Consider the following 13,643-nt stretch of genomic DNA (forward strand, 5'->3'; position numbering starts at 1 on the left):
GCGGGGAAAGGGGTCATTCTTTTGACAGAGAGTCCTACACACCACTTGACCCTGTACTCTGAAAACATGGTTTCCAGCCAGTCTGGGCTGCTCCCCCGTGCAGTTCTCAGGCTCGTGATCGAGAAGGCAGGTGCAGCACTCAGCTGCCAGGAGTGGGGCCTGCCAGAAAGAAGAGTCACAGAGACGTGCAACAGCCATGAGCAAGCTTTACTGCTTATTTCATACAGGATGGGGAGCCACACCCACTTCCTGAGACATCACACCCGTGCTGAAGTCCAAAAACATCAGCCCTCCCGTCTTTCCACTCACAAGTCCCCATCCCCTGCAAGCCCCAAGGAACCTGAAAGTGCTGCTGGCAGCCGCCAGCATGACGAATCCACAGCCTTAAAGCCCACCTGCCTCACTGTCGCCCTTCCATTTAGCTCGGCCTCATCCTTGACCTCTGTCCCCCACCTTGAGGAAACTTGAGGACTTCTTCCCAGGCAACTGCTCCAGGACACATTCCAGTTGTGGGTGTCTCCCCTTATCCCCTCCGGGTGGAGACCATCTCTAAGACTTGTTTCCAGATGCCATCAGCATCTCCTCTCCTTTCCTACCTTTTCTCTGTTCTCGGGGCGAGTTCCTCACTGACTCCCAGGTCCTGCCCAACTAAAGCACCTGGGCCTGTCATCTATGGGGCCTCTAACGATGACTCCTTGTGTTTTCCACTCCACCCTCCAATCTCCTGTGGCTGCGGAAGCCGGGGTACCTGTGGGAGGAGATGGCCCTTAGCAAGCAGTCCAGGGGTCGGTTCCAGAGATGACCACCTCCCATCACCCCAAATTCCCACCACTGCTCCCAGCGCTTCAAGTCTGACTCCGAACCAACTACCTATGCAGTCCTTTCTCCCTCCCCTCACAGGAGGCACTACTGACCCTGAGGAGTCGTCTCAGTCAGCGCAAGAGGCCTGGCCAGGCTCCTTCTGGGTGTCTGTGGTCACCTGAAACCCTCCAGGGAACAGATTCCGGGCCCTCTGGGTTCCCCACTGTTGTCTGGGGCTAGAGGCAGGACTGGAGCCTGGTGACAAAGGCCATCAGCTGGGCAGTTCCATGATGCCCAGTGTCCACCAGGCTCTGTCCCCTGCAGGCCCCACCCTCCTCACCGTCACTTGACCAGGATGGCTTCTCCTCATCAGGCGAGGGTGGCTGTGAGGGGCTGGAGCAGGGCCTGGACAGGATGGAGGCTGCAGCCTCGCCCCACGGCTCCTGCTGCTGCTGCTGGTGAAGCTGCATGGAAGGGAGGAGGAATGAGGGCCGTCCCCCAAGGAGGGCAGGGCCAAGTACCTGGGCTAGAGGCAGAGGGCTTTTCAGCCTCCTCCTGCGACTCTGCTAGACCCTTCTGTAGACTCCGCCCCGCCTCAGTCTCCATGTTGTTCACCTGCCTTCTCCCACATTTCTCCTTTGGGCACCCCTCTACTCACCTGGTGCAGGTAGATGACATGGAGACTCATCTCGGCAGAAGCAAGTTCTGGGAGCTGGGCCAGCTTCTGGCCCCCAGTGCCTCCTGGGGACACAGAGCTGGAACACAACATGAAGCAGGTCAAAAGACATGCCCTCCTCCCACCACACCCCAGAGGGCTCCCCTTCTGAATCCCCGCAGCGCCCCAGCTCCCCACTCCTAGAGGGTCAGCCCACACCCCTGCATCTCAGCCTCCACTCCTCACCTGGGGTCCTGGGCAATTCGGGAAATGGAGGCAAGGAGGCTGGCTGTGGCCGCAGCTGGACAGGGGGCTGTCGGGCTCAGATCTCTCGGGGGCAGGAGAGGGTGCACGAAGAGGTTGGCCAGGAAGGCCTCAGGCTGGGTGCAAGTGGAGAGGGAAAGCCAAAGAGGAAGTCAGAAGAGAGGACAGAAAGGGAGTAGGGAGGAAGCGCAGAGGCCTAAAGAAGGCAGGAGAGCAGGCTGGGGGCGGGGGCTGGTGAGGCAGGTTACTACCTAAGGTGAGGCTAGAGGGGAAGAGTTTGGAGAGGAGTTGTGGGGATGAGGGCAGAAGGGGAGGCCAGGCTTGGGACTCACCAGGGGCGAGGTGCAGTTGCTGAGCACCCCTGGGGTGGAGGGGCCGCGAGCCGAGGTGGCGCCCCAGGCAGCTGCATCTTGTTGCACTCGGCCCCAGAGGTGCCCAAGAAACTTAGAGCTGTGCCCTGGGGGGCGCCAGAGCGGATGCGCCAGGGAGAACCGCATCAAAGAAAGCTCAGTCTTGCCGTCCTCCGCACGCTGAGACAGCGAGGCCTCAGTCTGTCCCGCCGAGAGCCACTGTGAGCAAGGACAGTCTTTCAGGTGCTAAGAACACTGAGCCTTATGGGAACAGGTGGGACAGGAAATACTGCCCCATCTTCCACGTGAAGGAAACAGACCACAACGGGGACTTGTTCACCATCACCCAAAAATACAGCAGCAGTGCAGAACCTGGGCCTGTCATCTATTTGTCACCCCTGGACTGCTTGCCAGCTCGGGGATAGGGCTGAGCCTCAGTGCTTTGCCCAGGGTGATCCTGACAGCCTTGGTCCAGGCACCAGTCCTTACTCAGCCCCACCCACAGGCCAAGCCCATTCCTCACCCCCAGGTGGTCTTTGTTCCCATTTACTGACATTACTATGTGCCAGCAACTCCATTATGGGCTATACAGACATTATCTGTGTCTTCACAAGCCTGGCCTTGGCTGTGCTCTGGAGAGCACATTGCCATTGTTGCCATCTGACAGATGAGGGCACGAGAGCACAGATAGCAAGCAATGGAGCCAGGGCTGGAACCCAGGTCTGCTCCCGAGAGGCAAGCAAACTCCTACCCAACCCAACCCCCCAGGGCCAGGGAACAGCTCTGACCTGAGGGTGGCCGTGGCGCTTCACATCCATAAGGGCAAAGGAACAGATGTCCCCAACCCCAGCCACATCCACAGTGAAGTGATGAAAAAAGTCGATAATCTCCAGGGCACGAGGGCGGAACCAGAAAAGCAGAAACAGCGGGGTGAGGAGCGGGGACAGGAGCTCCTCCAGGAGGGAGACCTGGGGAAGCAGCGGTGAGGCTGAGCAGGGGTCGCTGAGGGGCCCACGCGCGTTATCAGGACCCGCCAGGGCAAGAAGCCTCCCCACCCAGTCACTCCCTAGACTCCTCGTGTAGTCCGTTTGTCCCATGCCCTCTCCCAGACAGACCCTCCGCGCAGACAGAACCCACAACTTCCTCCTCAGCCCGCCGTCGCGCCCACCCTCACCGCTCGGTACTGTAGCAGCTGCGCCATCTGCCGGTAGGCGCGGTCCCTGCCGCCGGGTCCGGGCTCCTCCGGGAGGTAGTGCATGTGGGCCAGGGCTGTCTGCAGCAGGAGCTGCGGCCCACGACCCTGGCACTGCTCTTCCGGAATGAAAGACCTGAAAGGCGGGATCCGTGGGGGGAAGGGGCCTGCGGTTAGGAGGACGCGCGGTCGGATGCAGGGCTAGAGGGCCCCAGTGGTGGGAGTGGTAAGGATTCGGGGGGAGCCTCTCATGGCCCCAGATCAGAGAAACCAACACACACCACCACCCCGGGCATCTGCCGTCGCACCTGGCCACGGTGGCGGTGACCCCGAGCGCGGTCATGGCGGTGAGCACGTGCTCCACAGCTAGCACGTCCTCGTCGTAGACGGTGAGCACAAGCAGCGCGGCGAAGAGTGCGCCCGCGAAGAAAACGAGCTGGCGGGCCAGCAGCGCGCGCAGGGGCGCGGGGGGCGCAGCGGCGCGCAGGAAGGCGGTGGCGGGGCGGTAGGCGCGGGCCAGGCGCGCGCGCAGCTCGTGCGGCAGCTCGTTGAAGTGGCGCAGCTGCAAGCGCGCCAGGCGGGACCAGCCGCGCGCCCCTAGCGCGCCAGGCTCGCGCCGCAGCAGCTCCACGTGGCTATAGAAGACGTGCAGAACCTGCCAGGCCAGCACCAGCGGGCTCAGCGCCAGGTTCAGGGCGGCCAGCAGCAGCACTGTGCGCCCCCAGCGCGCTGCCAGGGCGCCCCGCTGGTCGCTGCGCTTGTAGGCGTGCGGCAGCTCCCAGCCCCCGCGGAAGAGCGAGAAGGGACCGCGGAAGAGCAGTAGGTCGACATTGAGCGCCAAGCCGCGGCTGAGGAAAGCGGCACTGCCTCCCCAGGGCAGCGGGCAGCGGGCCGGCAGCAGGCCTTTGTTGGCCAGCGCCACCTGGTAGTTGGTGTAGCGCAGGATGCGGTGGTGGATGTCCAGCTCCGTCAGGGGCCGCGGCTGCACGCACAGGCCCCCGCTCCGCTGCAGCGCCAGGAGGCGGGACTGCACCTCTGCCCAGGGAACCGAGCTCAGCTCCTCCTGAAAGGGGCACTGATGAGAGCCAGCGACCCCCCATTCCTCTCCACAGTGATGCTCAAGCTCCACACCCCTAAGTGTGCGGCCTGAAAACCCGTAAACTGAGTTTGCGATCACAAACTCGCCATGGCCAAGCTACATCCCTCATCGTCCCCGTCTCCCACCTTTCTCTTTCTGCCCTCCCTTAACCCTGTCACTAACAAGGGCATGCGCTACTTCCTTCATCCTCTTCTAAACTGCCCTGTTCCTCATCATCCCTGCCATTCATGTGGCCAGTAGCCATGTACTTCCTGGTGACGCCTCCAGGTGCTGGACCTGGCTTCTCAGCTCCTTAAGTGCCTGAGGCCCCCTCAGTTGTACACACAAAACAGAATGGCTGGCCGGGGGCGGTGGCTCACACCTGTAATCCCAGCACTTTGGGAGGCTGAGGCGGGCAGATCGCCTGAGCTTAGGAGCTCGAGACCAGCCTGGGCAACATGGTGAGACACTGTCTCTACTAAAAATACAAAAAATAGCAGGGCGTGGTGGTTTGCACCTGTGGTTCCAGCTACTGGGGAGCAGAGGCTGCAGTGAGCCAATATCGCAGCACTGCACTCCAGCCTGGGTGAAGGACCCAGACCCTGTCTCAAAAGAAACAAAACAAACAAAAACACAAAAACCAGAATGTCTGGCAGTTCGTGGGAGAATCTCTCCTTCCCATTTCCAGCGCACCCACCAACTCTGGAGCAGAATCCTCCCCACCTTCTGCCTGGGCACGCTTTACACTCCCAGCCCCACCCGACTCCAGGCCATCTTCAGCTCTGTCAACTGAAGCCTTCCCAGGACCTGGGCTATGTCCACATCTGGCAGTGGGGCACTGTCAGATCTCATTTGGAGGCTGCAAACCTCACTTCAGCCCAGTTTCACTCAGCTTTCCCAGTCCAGGTTAGTCAAGTCCCCCAGGCTGGCCTCTCCAGTCCATCCCAGTGTCTTCCCTTCCCTTCCCCTGGAAGGAATAGGGGAGGAGGGGAAAGAAAGGAGGAGGAGAACGAGACGGGTGAGCAGTCTCCCGCCAGAGCCAATCCGAGGTCCAGCTTCCACTCTCACCACCTCTGCTTCCCTGGCCTCCTCCCTCTCCTCTGCTCAGGGGCCTTCTAAGACCTCTCCCCTTGCTGCACATAAAGGCTGTACAGAGGGCTCCGGACCTCCCAGGGGAGCAAGGGAAGCAAGCTGCAGAAGGCTACCTTCAAGCTGTGCCTCAAAGAAAGAACTTAGATACAGAGGAGGGAGGAGCAAACTCAAGATGGTGAGGAAACAAAGGGCAGAGCATAAGCAGTGGACAGTGAACAGGCCAATGCAGTGGCTTCCTGCAATGCGGGGGATGGCTTTGAAGGCTCTGTTTTAGGCTGGTGGGTCCATCTCCTCACTGCAGCTTCCAAAAGCTCATGGCTTTTCCCCACCTTCCTGCACTAGGGCTTGGAATGTGCTCCCCTCCCCTCCTGTCCTGCCCTTTGAAGCCAAACCCAAATTCCTCCAGCTCTGAAAAGCCAGATGACTGCCCTTTCTCTTTTCTCTAATCAATGTTTTTAGCACAAACATGTAACTATATATCATCTCATATGAGCCATCTAAATAAACTAAACTCCCTTAGGGTGAGGGCCATGCTCTCTAAGTGGTGGTAGCCCCCTCCTGACATTATTCTGGGCCTAGGGCAGGTGTCAATAAGACCTCGCTCTTTCCGCCCTCTTTCCAGTTGGCCCTTCCACCTGTACAGTCCCACTTCTTCCCCTCTTCTCTGCCCACCCTCTCATGGCACCCTCCACACAGACACAGCCACCCAGCTCACCGGGGGGATGTGCAGGGCCTCCCTGTAAAACACCTGGATGTCCCAGTAGCTGAAGAGGTTGCAGACTGAGCGAAGCAGCTGGACCAGGCAGAACCCCGCAGCCAGGACCAGGAGGAGGACCAGCAGCGGGCTGGAGCGGATCCTGTATGGGGTTGGGCGGGCAGTGGGGGAGAAAGGTGGGCACCTGAGAAAGAGGCAGACCAGACTTCGGGAGCGAGGAAAAACCGTCATGAGGAGGGGGATCTAGCTAGACCAGCAGCTCTCAAAGTAGGGCCCGGGGCAGGGGGTGGGTGCTGAAGTGGCCTTCACAAGTGTGCAAAATCAAACTTTTTCCAAATAATCCTAATGCTTTCTGATGTTTTCATTCTTGTTCTCTGAGTGTGCAGTGGAGTTTTCCAGAGGCTACAAGACACATGAACACGTCACATCACACTGACAGCTGATGAAATGTGTGCTTGTACACTCTTTTTTTTTTGAGATGGAGTCTTGCTGTGTCGCCCAGGCTGGAGTGCAGTGGCGCAATCTCGGCTCAGTGCAACCTCCACCTCCCGGGTTCAAATGATTCTCCTGTCTCAGCCTCCAGGGTAGCTGGGACTACAGGTGCCCGCCACCACACCTGGCTAATTTTTGTATATTTTAGTAGAGACAGGGTTTCACCATGTTGGCCAGAATGGTCTTGATCTCCTGACCTTCTGATCCGCCCGCCTCGGACTCCCAAAGTGCTGGGATTACAGGTGTAAGCCACCACGCCTGGCTGCACTCTTACATTTTAAATTTGTTCTCAGCTACGATTTCCTTCTTTTTTTTCCTTTTTATTGAAACAAGGTCTCTCTCTGTTACCCAGGCTGTAGTGCAGCAGTAGAATCATAGCTCCTATCTCCCTGCCAAATAACAGCCCTGGTACAGTTCTGGTACAGTTATTTGGTTGCTTGGCAAAGAGAACATTACAATCCATGCATTCAGGGAGGAAGGTTGTGAAGGCAACAATGAAAATGAATCGTCTGCTGGGAGGGAGGAGGGTGTAGGGATGCTGCAGTGATCAGAGACAGTCACTGTCTTAGCCTCCTGACTAGGCTTAGCTAGGACTGCAGGTACGCGCCACCAAGCCCAGCTAATTTTTATTTTTTATAGAGATGTGGTCTCACTTTTTTTCTCAAGCTGGTCTCAAACTTCTGGCTTCAAGCAACCCTCCTGCCATAGCCTCCCAAAGTGCTGAGATTACAGGTGTGAACCACTATGCCCGGCCTAATTTTAATTTTTGATAAGGTAAAATGTAGATAGATACGACTCCCATAAACAAAAGCTTTTTAGGATTCTCAACCAATTTAAAGTGTATTAAGATACACTTAATGCACTTTAATTAAGATACACTTAATAGGCCGGGCACAGTGGCTCACACCTGTAATCCCAGCACTTTGGGAGGCCAAAGCGGGTGGATCACCTGAGGCCAGGAGTTCCAGACCAGCCTGGCCAACATGGTGAAACCCTGTCTCTACTAAAAATACATGTGGTGGTGCACACCTGTTATCCCAGCTACTGGGGAGGCTGAGGCAGGAGAATCGCTTGAACCCAGGAGGTGGAGGTTGCAGTGAGCCAAGACCTCACCATTGTACTCCAGCCTGAGTAACAAGAGTGAAACTCTGTCTTAAAAAAAAAAAAAAGATACACTTAATACACTTTAAGTGCAACTTAATACAACTTAAGTACAACTTAATACACTTAAGTACAACTTAAAGTATATTAAGTGTATTTTTGGTCCTAAGACCAAAAGCTTTGAGAACTGCTATCTAGATCATGGGACAAAGTGGGGTTCCTGTCTACTCCTCTACCCGCTGCTCATGCTTCACCCCCAGGGCCCCACCAGGTTGTCACTCACCTCTCAGCACACTGGGCTGAGGGTAGGATGGCATCTGACAAGGTCACTTTGCTGTGGAACGGCCCAGGTCTGGTACGGTTACTTGGATGGTTGGCAAAGAGAACATTGTAATCCACGCATCGAAGGAGGAAGGTTGTGAAGGTGACAATGAAAATAAATTGTCTGCCGGGAGGAAGGGGGGTGCCGGGATGCTGCAGTGATCAGGGACAGCCAGGTGGGCTCCTGCGCCGGCCCCCAGAGTAGCCCATGGTTATCCTCCCCGAACCTGCCCCTGCTGAGGCCCTGGGCCGCTTGGGAAAGCATGGGATGGAAGCAGCTGGCACAATTAAGGAAGCAAAATGACAGAAGGAACCCATGGGCCCAGGGTACCGAGTTCCGGGCCTGGGCTAAGCATCTCACCCCAGCTGGAAGACATCCTCCAGCAAGATGCAGGCAAAGCCATTCCGCTGGTGGTAGCTGTAGATGTGACTGCATGTCAAGGAACAAGCCTGAGGCACGGGGGGCCTCTCCTGAGCACGCCTCCCCTCAGCCCCAACAAGTCTCCCACCCATGACGCCCTCACGGAGTCTCCCTGCCAAGAACAGGGCCAGCTTCAAGAGGACCTTCCCATGCCACCTCTGCAGGCCTAGCGCAAAGGATATCTTGGTGAAGAAGCTGTCCAGGTTCTGGATGTGATGCCAGGAGCCTGGGCACAGAGGGGAGAGTGTCGGCCCCTGGCATGTGATCAATTCTCCACGTTCTCAACCCGCTGCCAGAGGCCCAGCCTGGGGTAAGTACCGGAGCTCCCAGGCACCACTAACCCGCTCCCACCCACACCCACACACATACCTCGGAGCCCTTCAGGGATGTGAAGCAGGGGTTGCTGCTCCTCCCCGTGGATGGGTGAGTCTTGGGACCCCTCAGGGTCACAGTCCTCCAGCCGCTCATAATCCTGTTCAGGGATCAAAGGGCCTACCCGCAGCCCAGGAGAGTCCTGGGGGCACTGGTGTGAGGGAGGGGGAGTTGCCGGGACTAGGGGTGGGGTGGAGTGGGATCCCCAGGAGGGAGATGCAGAGGCAGGTGTCATTGCAGGTTGAGCCTGTGTTGGGGGGGTGGCTGGGGTAGGGAGAGCACTGTGGCAAGGCTGAGAAGCCCCTGTCCCCTGTAGCACTGAGCAAGGGGGCCCTGCAGTGGGAGGGGAAAATGAGGAGGGGGAGCTTCTTGTATGAGGCGCAGGGGACAGAGAGAAGAAGGAGATCCTCCCTCCCCCAGGTCCCCGGCATGAAGGAGGAGGAGGAGGTGGCAGCGGCATGGGGAGGAGGGGCACCGATCCGGGCCCCAGGTCTCCCCACCGCCCCAGCCGCCTTCTTCTCCCCCCCCAGCCCGTTCGGCTCACCATCAGGCCACGGCTTCTTCAGAAAGGTTGGAAGGATGGGAGCTGTTGCTGCTTCCACAAAGGTCTGTGAAACTGAGCTGGGACTTCAACAGGAACAATGATAACAACATTACTAGGTGACTCAGCCTAGGCAGGCCTCAGGCGTCCCAGCTCCCAGTCACCTGTCTGATCACTCACACCCCTTCCAGGGCAACGCAAGGCCAAATCCCTCAGGGCGTGAGAGGGGCATCAGTTTAAGAGGAAGGGCTAAAGAGCACACTGAGATGAGAAGATTCCTATTATCTCCATCTTCAGACCTTGAATGAATGAAAGATAAAAAGAACAGCAGCCAAAATGACAAAAGCAAAAAGCAAAATCATGTTAGAGCCAGGTGTGGTGATGTGTGCTTGTGTGCCTGGCTACTCAAGAGACTGAGGTGGGAGGATGGCTTGGTGCAGGTTACACTGGAACAGTATAGGTTACAGTGAGCTAGATCTAGCCACTGCACTCCCGCCTGGGAAAGATCCTGCCCCCTGCCACCCCCCCAAAAACATGCCATTAAAGGATTGTAGCTGGGCGTGGTACCTCACACTTGTAATCAATCTCAGCACTTTGGGAAGCCGAGGAAAGAGGATTGCTTGAGGCCAGGAGTTCAAGACCAGCCTGGGGAACAGAATGAGAAGACTCCATCTCTAAAACAAATCTTAGGGCCAAGATGTTAACTATTTCATTTCTTAAGAGTGTACCTCCCCCACTTCCCTCCACACACACACTACAGTGATCAACAGGGAAATGTTTTGTGACCAAAATAGAAAAGAAGTAGTAAAGGGGCTAGGCATGTTGGCTTACACCTGTAATCCCAGCACTTCGGGAGGCCCAGGCGAGAGGATCACTTGAGGCCAGGAGTTCGAGACCAGCCTGAGCAATTTAGGGAAACACCATCTCTACAAAATCTAAAAAACAAACAAAATAATTTTTTTCTTTTTGAGACAGTCTCACTCTGTTACCCAGACTGGAGTACAGTGGCCCAATCTCGGCTCACTGCAACCTCCGCCTCCCAGGTTCAAGTGATTCTTCTGCTTCAGCCTCCTGAGTAGCTGAGACCAGAGGTGCGTGCCACCACACCCAGCTAATTTTTTGTATTTTTAGTAGAGATGGGGTTTCACCATGTTGGCCACGCTGGTCTTGCACTCCTGACCTCGTGATCCACCTGCCTTGGCCTCCCAAAGTGCTGGCATTAGAGGTGTGAGCCACCGTGTCCTGTCAAAAATAAATTTTTTTAAAAGAATAAGAAAAGGCTGCATGTTTTATTGGTCTGAGGGGCTAAGGAAGAGAAGAGGGGAGCCTGACTTTGCAGCCAAGTTGGGGAAAACTAAGAAGAGGAGGTGAAGAAAGGAAAGGCAGCTATCTTGGATTTGAGAGTTGGTTTGGAGAGCTTAGCGTAGAAAATTGGGGTTCTCTGAAAGTTCCATTCCATTTCCATCCTTATCATTTTGAACTGTGACATTCTCTCAAGTCCGGATCCCACTTCTGGGACCCCCCTGAAAAGCATCAGGGCTGAATCAGAAGGGAGGACAGCTGTGAGTCTGGGACTGGGAAGGATAATTTGGGTACCCAGGGAGGAGCTGAACTGAGTTCCTTGTTGTCACCTCAACAAGGAGGAGGAGACCCAGGCAGCTGGTCTGGTGGCTTGCCCAACACCATTCTTGAGGCCCTGAATCACCAGGTTTCCTTCTAAAGCCCATTACTGAGATGCTGACTCAGCCACCAGGTGTCAAGGTCTCTAGGGCTTAGGCCTATGGGCTGAGGTTGGGGCCAGTACCCCTGAAATGGAGAGATGGACACTGTGCTTCCCAGATTGTTCACTGGAGGCAATCATGGAATCAGCCACAAAACTTGAGTCCAGATGTGCCTGCTTTTCTCCTTCTGTGTGGGATATTGTAGTAGTAGCTCAGGTCTTGCATGCCTTTATCTCTGAGCAGGAGGCAGAGCTATGAAAACAAGACCCTGTTGCCGGGCGCGGTGGCTCAAGCCTGTAATCCCAGCACTTTGGGAGGCCGAGGTGGGCGGATCACAAGGTCAGGAGATCGAGACCATCCTGGCTAACACGGTGAAACCCCATCTCTACTAAAAATACAAAAAATTAGCCGGGCATGTTGGCGGGCGCCTGTAGTCCCAGCTACTCGGGAGGCTGAGGCAGGAGAATGGCGTGAACCCGGGAGGCAGAGCTTGCAGTGAGCCGAGATCGCGCCACTGCACTCCAGCCTGGGTGACAGAGCAAGACTCTGTCTCAAAAAAAAAAAAAAAAAAGAAAACAAGACCCTGTCCTTCTAGAGGTAGCAAAATGGAATCCCACATTGCAGAGGGGGCCAGGAAATTCCCATAATCTTTCTGAGACATCTGTCAAGATGGGTTATGTGGGGTGTTGTCTAGTCTGTCCCCCACCTCACTCACCCAGTGTCACTCAGTATCATGGCTATTCCACCATAGTCACAATAGGACCCCCCCCATACACCAAGAGCTCCCCAGCTCAACCCCAAACTAATCCTGGGACATTGTCCTACCTAGTTTCACCCTGAATTCATTCTCATTGACAGCCTCCCTACCACCACTCCCAATTCAAGTCGATTTATTATAAAGGGCACTTTTCCTTGCCAAGCATTTGGAAGGGACGAAGACAGATGAATAAAACAGAGCCACTACCCAACAAGAAGCTGCAGCCCAGTGGGGAGACAAATACGCAAACAAGTAATTACAGGGAAGAAATGAGTGGTGCAAACTCTTTGGCAGGAGCCTGAGGCAAGTCATTCTGACCCGGGTGAGGAAGGTATCTGCGAGGCAGAGAGATCTGAGGCTGCGCCTTGATAAATTACAGGCCCTCCATACCAATAGTTCTCAGTGGCTGAGGCGTAGGGCAAGAGTGTCAGAATCACCGGGGGAGTACTTCCCCAAGTACACGTGACTGTGGGGAAAAGAAAGATCAGATTGTTACTGTGTCTGTGTAGAAAGTAGACATAGGAGACTCCATTTTATTCTGTACTAAGAAAAATTCTTCTGTCTTGAGATGCCGTTAATCTGTAACCCTACCCCCAACCCTGTGCTCCCTGAAACATGTGCTGTGTCAACTCAGGGTTAAATGGATTAAGAGCTGTGCAGGGTGTGCTTTGTTAAACAAATGCTTGAAGGCAGCATGCTTGTTAAGAGTCATCACCACTCCCTAATCTCAAGTACCCAGAGACACAAAACACAGCGCAAGGCCGCAGGGACCTCTGCCTAGGAAAGCCAGGTACTGTCCAAGGTTTCTCCCCATATGATAGTCTGAAATATGGCCTTGTGGGAAGGGAAAGACCTGACCATCCCCCAGCCCGACACCCGTAAAGGGTCTGTACTGAGGAGGATTAGTAAAAGAGGAAGGAACGCCTCTTTGCAGTTGAGATAAGAGGAAAGCTTCTGTCTCCTGCTCGTCCCTGGGCAATGGAATGTCCCGGAGTAAAGCCGATTGTATATTCCATCTACTGAGATAGGGAAAACCACTTTAGGCCTGGAGGTGGGACATGCTGGCAGCAGTACTGCTCCTTAAAGCATTGAGATGTTTATGTATATGCACATCAAAAGCACAGCACTTTTTTACCTTGTTTACGATGCAGAGACATTTGTTCACGTGTTTACCTTCTGACCTTCTCTCCACTGTTACCCTATTATCCTGCCACGCCCGATAATGATCAATAAATACTAAAGAACTCAGAGGCCCGTGCCGAAGTGGATCCGCTGTAGGCTGAACGCCGGTCCCCTGGGCCCATTTTTCTTTCTCTATACTTTGTTTCTGTGTCTCTTTCTTTTCCAAGTCTCTCTTTCCACCTAACGAGAAACGCCCACAGGTGTAGAGGGGCAACCCACCCCTTCCCGTGACAGATGTCCCAGCAGTTCTGACGCACCTAGGTGAGTGGGGTGGGTGGCAGGGCATATGTACGTGTTTTGAAAAAACTCCCAGTCGATTTTTGTTCATTCCTCCCCCAAAAAACGCGTTCTACACGCCCTTGAGACGACGGGACATCTAGAGATCCTGGAGCCTTGGGAAAATGGCCCGAGGTCGGCGGTTGACACGTTACTATGGACACTCCATAGCTTGGAGTGCCACTCAGGGCACACCCTTTGGACGTCACCCGGGGCCCACTGGAGCACCTGGCGAAAGGCAGGCCCACTTCCTGCTCGGCTCCGCCCAGAGCAGGGGGCGGGCGGATAGGCGATTCTCTCCAATCACAGTTC

The 13,643-nt window shown here is 55.5% G+C and overlaps 1 protein-coding gene and 1 long non-coding RNA gene across 2 annotated transcripts; both read right to left on the reverse strand.

Annotated features, from left to right (window-relative positions):
* Positions 1-392: 392 nt before the first annotated feature.
* ATG9B (autophagy related 9B) lies at positions 393-9,919 on the reverse strand. Its single transcript, XM_032762192.2, has 13 exons — positions 8,852-9,919; positions 8,665-8,708; positions 8,423-8,487; positions 8,024-8,185; positions 6,148-6,289; positions 3,571-4,325; positions 3,245-3,398; positions 2,859-3,038; positions 2,053-2,289; positions 1,703-1,836; positions 1,460-1,556; positions 1,142-1,265; positions 393-1,056 (listed from the first exon to the last, which is right to left on the reverse strand). Exons 1-13 carry the CDS (start codon positions 9,399-9,401, stop codon positions 929-931), a joined length of 2,772 nt encoding a protein of 923 aa, XP_032618083.1. The 5' UTR covers positions 9,402-9,919; the 3' UTR covers positions 393-928.
* Positions 9,920-9,947: 28 nt separating this feature from the next.
* LOC131381265 (uncharacterized) lies at positions 9,948-13,327 on the reverse strand. Its single transcript, XR_009209891.1, has 3 exons — positions 13,275-13,327; positions 12,134-12,339; positions 9,948-10,040 (listed from the first exon to the last, which is right to left on the reverse strand). It is a non-coding gene; the product is annotated as an uncharacterized LOC131381265 (long non-coding RNA).
* Between the last annotated feature and the right edge of the window lie 316 nt (positions 13,328-13,643).

This window comes from Hylobates moloch, unplaced genomic scaffold (assembly GCF_009828535.3).
Source record: "Hylobates moloch isolate HMO894 unplaced genomic scaffold, HMol_V3 SCAFFOLD_1, whole genome shotgun sequence".
NCBI lineage: Eukaryota > Metazoa > Chordata > Mammalia > Primates > Hylobatidae > Hylobates > Hylobates moloch.